At 46.6% G+C, this 8,581-nt stretch overlaps 1 protein-coding gene across 5 annotated transcripts in view; it reads left to right on the plus strand.

The window, feature by feature from the left end:
• C8H3orf20 (chromosome 8 C3orf20 homolog) overlaps positions 1-5,167 on the plus strand; it is a 92,407-nt gene extending 87,240 nt beyond the window's left edge. For all 5 annotated transcript variants that reach the window (XM_074404100.1, XM_074404098.1, XM_074404099.1 and 2 more), the window contains one exon: positions 446-5,167. In XM_074404100.1, the coding sequence (XP_074260201.1) occupies positions 446-539 (94 nt within the window). In that variant the 3' untranslated portion in view covers positions 540-5,167. The remainder of the gene's footprint in view (positions 1-445) is intronic.
• The last annotated feature ends 3,414 nt before the right edge of the window (positions 5,168-8,581 follow it).

The following is an 8,581-nucleotide window of genomic DNA, read 5'->3' on the forward strand; positions in this document are numbered from 1 at the left end:
GGCATGGTGGCGCGTGCCTGTAATCCCAGCTACTCAGGAGGCTGAGGCAGGAGAATTGCCTGAACCCAGGAGGCGGAGGTTGCGGTGAGCCGAGATCACGCCATTGCACTCCAGCCTGGGTAACAAGAGCGAAACTCCGTCTCAAAAAAAAAAAAAGCCACTGATTTGCTGCTGGTGATAACCATGAAATGAATCACGCATTCAGAATGACATGGAAATCACATATTTCTCATGAAGATAGAAAAGCAAATTTAGAAGCATGTAGAAAGATCACAGGTGCCACTGGGGCCCTCTGGTTGGAGCAGCATTCAGATAGCCTCACCTGTGCAAGGGAGAGGGCCTTATCTGTCCTGGCCCAACCGGGCCTGGACTCTGGGCACTGTGAAGAGCAGCCCTTCCCTCCTACCTGCCCCTCAGCAGCTGCTTTCTCTATTTTGATCTTTAGAGCAAGAGAGCCTGAAGTGGAACTACAGCCTCACAACAAACTCAGGAGGGACAGCAAGACAACCAGCTGGAAGAAGCAGGCCTCCAAGAAGTAAAGCCGTCCTGGTGGCAGCCAAGTGAGCCAGGCCCCAGTCCAGGGTGCTAGGGCTTCTTACCAGCCTGGCCCTGACTCCCTGGTCTCCCACCCTGTCCTTCAAGCCTCTGTAATAAACCAGCAGGCCTCCAGCATCAGGGTGAGACTCTGACGAAGGGCAGACCCAGCTTAGTCTGGCTTGTGTGGGGCTAGAGGCCGCCAACAAACTTGTTCCAGGTCAAGTCCTTGGAAACTCGGTTCCCCCAGTGCAGAGCTTCCTCTGTGGCCAGTTAAGTCAGCTGAGGCCTTCCCACACTCAAGGAAAGAAGGGTTTCCCTCCAAAGGGTAGCTTCAGGATAGGCGGCCCAGTAACCCTGGGATGCCCAGATGGGACCGAACTGGGCTTCCTACCCTTCCTGGGTGGGGGAGACTCAGCCTAGGGTCTGGGTGGAAAAGACAGCAAGAAGAGAACAGTGAAGAGGTGGGGAGAGAGAAAGACCAAAGACGGAAGAAGAGACGAAGGGAGAAATGGGAGGAGGAGCAAGGAGAGAGAGGAAGAAAGAAGTGAGGAAGGAGGAGAGGGGGAAAGAAGATGGCGGAGGGAGAAGGAGAGGAAGAGTTGGGGAATAAACAAGTAAGGAGGGAGGGTGCAGGGAGCAAGTAAGGACAGGAGGAGGGGAACAAGTGAGGAGGGAGGGAACAGAAAGAAGCGAGTGTGGAGTAAGGAGGGAGTGAAGAGGGTGGCGGGGGAAGAAATAGCTGAGGACAGATCTGAGAAAGCTGAGAATGGTGCAGGCTGGAAGACTTCATGACAGAGTGCTCACCCCTAGGAACCCTTCAGTGGCACCCGGAAAAGATCCTTGGGCCCCCGTAACCTTTGGGGGCAGACATCCCCGCTGAGCCCAGCCACAGTGCTGTTTGGTGAATTTGGGCTTCTTCCCTGAGCCACAGGCCTTAGAAATTCTTACCAGCATCAAGGGGTCCAACACAGTAGCCCCTCTGGGGTGCTAAGTTTCCCCATGCCCCTGAGGGTGCCTGTGAGGGGTGGAGAGAACCCCTGCTCCCGGCCCGCGACTGTGGGCTGTCTCATCCCAATACCTGCTTTGGGCCCACAGCTCTGGGCTGTCTTGTCCAAACCCCTGCTCCAGGCTCACAGCTCTAGACTGTCTCGTCCCAACCCCTGCTTCAGGCCCAAGGCGCTAGGCTGTCTTGTGTGGATTTGCTGGAGGAGGAGCTGAGGACTCCTGAAGGTCTGCCTTGTTTTCCCAGCCCAGAGCAGAGTCCAGGCCTTGAGCTGCAGGCAGCGGGTAGTGAGATGTTACACATAGAACTGCTTATGCTTCTTCTGTAATATAAGCTTTTTTAATCTGAAATTTTCAAGCTTTAATTTTTATCTTTTGTATCATTCAAAAATGTTTTTTGAATTATACATTTGTTTTTCTAGAAATGAATTTGAAATGACCTGCAGTATTTGTAAGCTTGTATCTTTGATATTTAAGGACCTTGATGTTTATTATGGGTCCCAGGGGCTCTAACCACTCTCCCCTCCTGAGCACAAGGACAGACAAGGATTGAAAAGCAAGGGAAAGAAAGTTCCACCTCTGCCCTTGCAGGCAGGCACCTTCCAGCCCCTAAGGCAAGACCTTGGTAAAGGCTGGAATGGACCTCAGCTCAGGCTAGAGCCTGAAACAAAGCCTCTCCCCTGCCACCCTAGACCTGCCCTGTGGACCATGTGCTCAGGCGTGCATCTGTGGGTATGCCAAGCAGTCTGCACATGCACATTGTTGGAAACAGATGCTCAGTGCTGCAAAGAAAAATCAGCACACTGAGACAAAGGAGCTCTCAGAAAGGCAATTTTACTTTCTGCAGAAAGGGTGCTTCCATTAGCCATCTTGCCCATTTGGGGTCATCCTTACTGCTGTGCTGCTCTTTGTTGGCTGGAGCCAGACCTCACAATCTGGCTAATAACTGATTGGCTAATAACTTAAAATGTTCTTGCATAGGTAAAAGCAATGGAGAACAAAAAGGAGTCCAAATCAGAAAGGGGCATAAGCTACGAGCTGGGACGTGTCTGTGAGCACATCCAGCACAGATATCTTGATTAAAGGACACAGAATGTACTATGTGCCTGTGAGCATGTCTAACAGCTACATAACAAAGAGCTACTAGCAAGAAGCCTTTGAAGAAAGTCTTTAAAAGAGACTATTATTTCTAAGATTATTATTATTATTAAACAAGAAAGGAAACTTGGAAGAGGAAATTTACTACTTCCCAAACTCCCTCCTCTTTTACTTTATAATTTTTCTCTTCAAACTTTTTTGACATGTTTTGGCTTAGTCGTTTTAACTGAGTCTCTAAAAGAGAAAACTTCTCTTGTTTTACGATGTCTTTTTCTTTTTCTGGTTGATGAAATGCCAGTGTAAAAGGGTTAGCCAAGTGAACTAGAACACAAGTACCACTTGAGTTATTTGTCAGAATGTCCAGTAAAGGTCTTCCACAACACCGCTATACATCTGCTCAGACTGATAGGTCATCTCTTGGAAGTGCCTGACTTCACTGTATCTTAATAAGTTTCCAGGGAACACTAAGTTCTCCCCCTGTCATGAGAGACATGAGGCAAACTTTGCCTTGGAAGATGGAGGCTGTATGGCCCTTGGGGGCTGACCCGCAGGGTGTTGAACTTCAGGAAGTAACAGAGAAAAGAGCTTGGCACAGTTCATTAGCCTAGGCCAGGCATCCCCAAACTTTTTACACAGGGGGCCAGTTCACTGTCCCTCAGACCGTTGGAGGGCCGCCACATACTGTGCTCCTCTCACTGACCACCAATGAAAGAGGTGCCCCTTTCCTGAAGTGCGGCAGGGGGCCGGATAAATGGCCTCAGGGGGCTGCAGTTTGGGGACGCCTGTCCTAGGCTGTGGGATTTTGGAAAAGAGATACTATACAGTCTGTGTTCTGAATAGAAGACTATCCAAGTGGAGAGGGTACAACCTAGGCCTTGGCCTGCTGTGCGCACAAGTGTACCAGTCGCTTTTATTTAGAGTGAAGATGGAACAAATCCATTCTAGCCAGGCATTTACATCTCAATACCCTGTCTCAATTGCTATGGTTTGCCTTAGGTCTTTTACTTCTACTACAGAGACTTTAGTTTTGTCACTGTATCTGGGAGGAGTGATTGATAAAGAGGTTGAAGGAGCAACAAAGCATATTTCAAAAATTCCTTTAGGATCCTTTCCTCAAATGTTAGCTCCTGTACTTATAAATACAACTTAATGAAGGGGAAGAGTTTTCCAATGTTGCTATAACAATAGTAAGCTATATAGGATTACATTGGTTATATTGACAGCTAGAAGGAGTAATTCCTTTGGTGAAATGGATATATGTTTTTAAGGCCTGACAAAGACCTGTAGAAGCAGTCCATCTTAAACTTTTAGTATTCTATAGGATATTAGACCAAGCAGAACATAGAGATTCTGTTTTAGAGGGACAAGAGTCTGATTCCTACCAATTAATACAGCTACTATTCCTTGGATTACTAGTATCCTTACAGGAACTCATTATGTCTTCTTAATCGGAGGAAATCCAAGAGGGACAGAGATATTTTTCTGAAGTAACAAGCTGTCTTTGATTATGTAACTCTCTACAAGGTATAACTAAACAGGCATCAAAAGTAATAACTTGAGGTGAGTTAGATCTAATTACATTAATAATAAGATGACGAGTAAAGGGAAGAAAAGAAAAAGAAAAGATAGATAGGCTAAGCTTTTCTTAGCTTTAATTTGGTAGGGCTTGATCCTGGAACAATGGCCTATGATTCTGATGGTGATGGTGCTCTCTTCACTAGGGCATGATATGTCCATCCCTTTTTTGTTGGGCAAACAGCAGTCTCAGTGGTTAGCAGCACGAGGTAGAGTGGTCTCCAGGCTGGTGCTGGTGTACTGGAAATTCTAGGAATGGTGCCTGCGCTAAGAGATCTTTTTTTTTTTTAATTGCATTTTAGGTTTTGGGGTACATGTGAAGAACATGTAAGATTGTTGCATAGGTACACACGTGGCAGTGTGATTTGCTGCCTTCCTCCCCTTCACCTGTATCTGGCATTTCTCCCCATGCTATCTCTCTCCAACTCACCACACCCTGCTGTCCCTCCCCTATTTCCCCCCAACAGACCCCAACATGTAATGCTCCCCTCCCTGTGTCCATGTGTTCTCATTGTTCAACACCCACCTATGAGTGAGAACGTGCAGTGTTTGATTTTCTGCTCTTGTGTCAGTTTGCTGAGAATGATGGTTTCCAGGTTCATCCATATCCCTACAAGGGACACAAACTCATCGTTTTTGATGGCTGCATAATATTCCATGGTGTATATGTGCCACATTTTCCCTGTCCAGTCTATCATCGATGGGCATTTGGGTTGGTTCCAGGTCTTTGCTATTGTATACTGTGCTGCAATGAACATTCGTGTGCACGTGTCCTTATAGTAGAATGATTTATAATCCTTTGGATATATACCCAGTAATGGGATTGCTGGGTCAAATGGAATTTCTATTTCTAGGTCCTTGAGGAATTGCCTCACTGTCTTCCACAATGGTTGAACTAATTTACACTCCCACCAACAGTGTAAAAGTGTTCCACATCCTCTACGGCATCTGTTGTCTCCAGATTTTTTTTTTTTTTTTTTTTTTTTTTTTTTTTTGAGACGGAGTTTCACTCTTGTTACCCAGGCTGGAGTGCAATGGCGCGATCTCGGCTCACCGCAACCTCTGCCTCCTGGGTTCAGGCAATTCTCCTGCCTCAGCTTTTGTATTTTTAGTAGAGACAGGGTTTCACCATGATGACCAGGATGGTCTCGATCTCTCGACCTCGTGATCCACCCGCCTCGGCCTCCCAAAGTGCTGGGATTACAGGCTTGAGCCACCGCGCCCGGCCCAGATTTTTTAATGATCACCATTCTAACTGGCGTGAGATAGTATCTCAATGTAGTTTTGATTTGCATTTCTCTAGTGACCAGTGATGATGAGCATTTTTTCATATGTTTGTTGGCCTCATGTATGTCTTCTTTTGTAAAGTGTCTGTTCATATCCTTTGCCCACTTTTGAATGGGCTTGTTTGTTTTTTTCTTGTAAGTCTGTTTTAGTTCTTTGTAAATTCTGGATATCAGCCTTTTGTCAGATGGGTGGACTGCATTTTGTTGGTTGCCGATTCACTCTAAAGACTGTTTCATGTGCCGTGCAGAAGCTGTGGAGTTTGATTAGGTCCCATTTGTCTATTTTGGCTTTTGTTGCCAATGCTTTTGGTGTTTTGGTCATGAAGTCCTTGCCTACACCTATGTCCTGAATGGTTTTGCCTAGATTTTCTTCTAGGGTTTTTATGGTGTTAGGTAAGAGATCTTTTATAATCTTTGTTAAAGAGCAGGTTAGTGCTTTAAGAAGAACCTGTTGTGCTTGTATTTTAATGTCCAATTTACAGAAAAATTGGATATCCTTTTAACTTTAGCCAGTATGCTTACATACAGAATTTCCTTTATGATTAACATTTCAAACTTGCTTAAACCTTCAAAGCAAAAATTATACGTTTCTTGCATAAATTCTCGTTTATAACATTTTTCACAACTTTTTGATACGCTTTAACTTTCTTTCTCTCCTTCTCTCTCTTTCTTTGCCTCTCCTTCTCTCTTTGCCTCGTTTCTTTCTCTCTTTCCCTCTGCCTCTCTGTCTCTCTCTTTGACTCTTTCTTTCTCTCTCTTTCCCCCCTCTTCTCCTTTTTCACTATCTCTTTCCTTAGTCTCACCTTCTGTGTCTTTCTCTGATCTCTGTTTCTTCTAGTCTCTCTTTCTCTCTGTCATCACCTGTTTCCTGTCTTCTTCACACTCAGTCTCTTCTTTCTCTCTCTCTCTCTCTCTCTCTGATTCTCCACATCTACCATTTCTTCCTCTTTTTCTTTTTGATTTCCTTTCTTTCTTTTTGAACATTTTGCTGGCCATAGTGGGGCTTGTCCTGGGCTGCTGTAGCCCCTGCTCATGCTGCTGGTCTCCTGGTGCGTGGGCTGCCTCCCCAGGGTGCATTCGGCCAGGCAGGGGGTGCTGCACCTGCCTGCCCCACGAGGTTCTCAGTGTGGGGCCCTGGACCATCCTACTGCAGCTATAGCTGCGTGCACTGTGCACACAGACCTGTCTCTGAAGGGTAGGCCCTGGCCCTGCCCATGGTGCTCACCACACTGAAAGGGGCAAAAATGAGCTGCCCATGAGTGGGACGCCACCCACTGGTGGAACAGGCTCAGCAAATATCCAGGGCTGCAGAATCAAATTGTATCTTAGGGAGGAGAGAGAAAAGGGGAAGCCTCTATCCTTGGAAACCCCAGGAGAGCAAGACAAGGCTTCACCACTCAGAGATTCCCCCGACAAACCAGGCACAATGGAAAGGTGCTCTATTAACTGAGAACTGAGTCATAAACTGTTGTTGGACTCTTCAGGCCCTTCTGTTATTGTTTTGGCTACAGGGAAGTCCAAGGCTTTCTAAGGAAAAAGGTGCAGCTCCATCAATGGACACTCTAGGGTGGCAAACACTGGCATATCTGCTGCTGCCTCACCCCCAGTCTTTGCAGGCAGCCCCTACCAACTACCTTCCCATCTTTTCCATCCATGGAGTAGCCCTTTCCTTTGGCCAGGACTCAGTTTTAGGAAGACTCCTTGGAGGAAGTGAGGGTGTAGCTAGAGCTAAAACCTACAGGGTGGGGTTTGTTAGGAGGTGTTATTGTGTGTGACCTGTGCCTGAGTAAGTGGCATCCCATTACTCACCTACCAGGTTATCGGCCCATCAGGGAGACATGGAATGGTCAGCAGCTCATGGCCTCTGGGAAATGGGGGCAGGGTCTCCCCTTATTACTAAGAATCCTTTCTTGTTCAGGCTGATCCAGTGGAAGACCCAGGAGAGGAGAAGACTACCCATGAATAAACTCATTGTCCAAGAAAACTAGGGCAAGGAGGAAGCCCAGGGATCATGGTATCTGACCCCTTGATCTGCAGGTGAACCCCAAAACTGGGGCTCAACTCAGGAGAATTTTTGGCTTTGCTTAGGAGGCAGCCCACAATGAAAGAAAGCAAGTTTATTACAGCAACAGCTACAGCAAAATAGCTATTCCATAGACAGAGCAGGGCTAGCTCTATTTATACCCACTCTTAATTATATGTTAAATAAGGGGTGGGTTATTTGTGAACTTTCTGGAAAAGAGGCGGGGAGTTCCAGGAACCATATAAGGTAATGTTCAGGGTGTTGCCATGGCATCATTCATAAACTATCATGGCACTTGTGAATGTCCTACGTAAATGTATTTATAATTAGCATCTATTGAGCAACAAGGGCAACTAGAGGTTGCTTTCTTTGCCATCATGGTCCTAGCTGGTTTGGGCCTTTTTTTGTGAGTTTTTTGTTGTTGCTGTTTTTTGGTGGTGTTAGAACCTGCTTTGATCAGCAGGATAGTGACCAAGGATTGGAAAACACATCCTGCTGATCTCCCACCTCACCCTCACTTTATAAAAAAGGGGACTGGACTGAGCGTGGTGTCTCATGCCTCTATTCCCAGCACTTTGGGAGACCGAGGCGGGCAGATCACCTGAGGCCAGGAGTTCAAGACTAGCCTGGCCAACGCGGTGAAACTCCATCTCTATTAAAAATACAAAAATTAGCTGGGCATGGTGGCATGCACCTGTAATCCCAGCTACCCAAAGGCTGAGGCAGGAGAATCACTAGAACCCAGGGGGCAGAGGCTACAGTGAGCCGAGATTGTGCCACTGCACTCCAGCCTGGGCTACAAAGCAAGACTCCATCTCAAAAAAAAAAAAAAAAAAAATACTGAGGCCCGGAGGAAGGATGGCAGTACAGTCAGCTCACAGCAGCAGCGGACAAGGTCTCCTCCCACCCCTTCCTGTGGAGGTGCACCCAGGGCCTAGAGGAGAGAGCTAAGAGTGAGACTTCTGTCTCTAGCAATACCATGGACTAAATGGTCTGAAAACACCATCTTGTTACAAAACACATAGAAATACTGGATAACATAAATACCCCTTTAATCGCA

Source organism: Saimiri boliviensis, chromosome 8 (genome assembly GCF_048565385.1).
Source record: "Saimiri boliviensis isolate mSaiBol1 chromosome 8, mSaiBol1.pri, whole genome shotgun sequence".
NCBI lineage: Eukaryota > Metazoa > Chordata > Mammalia > Primates > Cebidae > Saimiri > Saimiri boliviensis.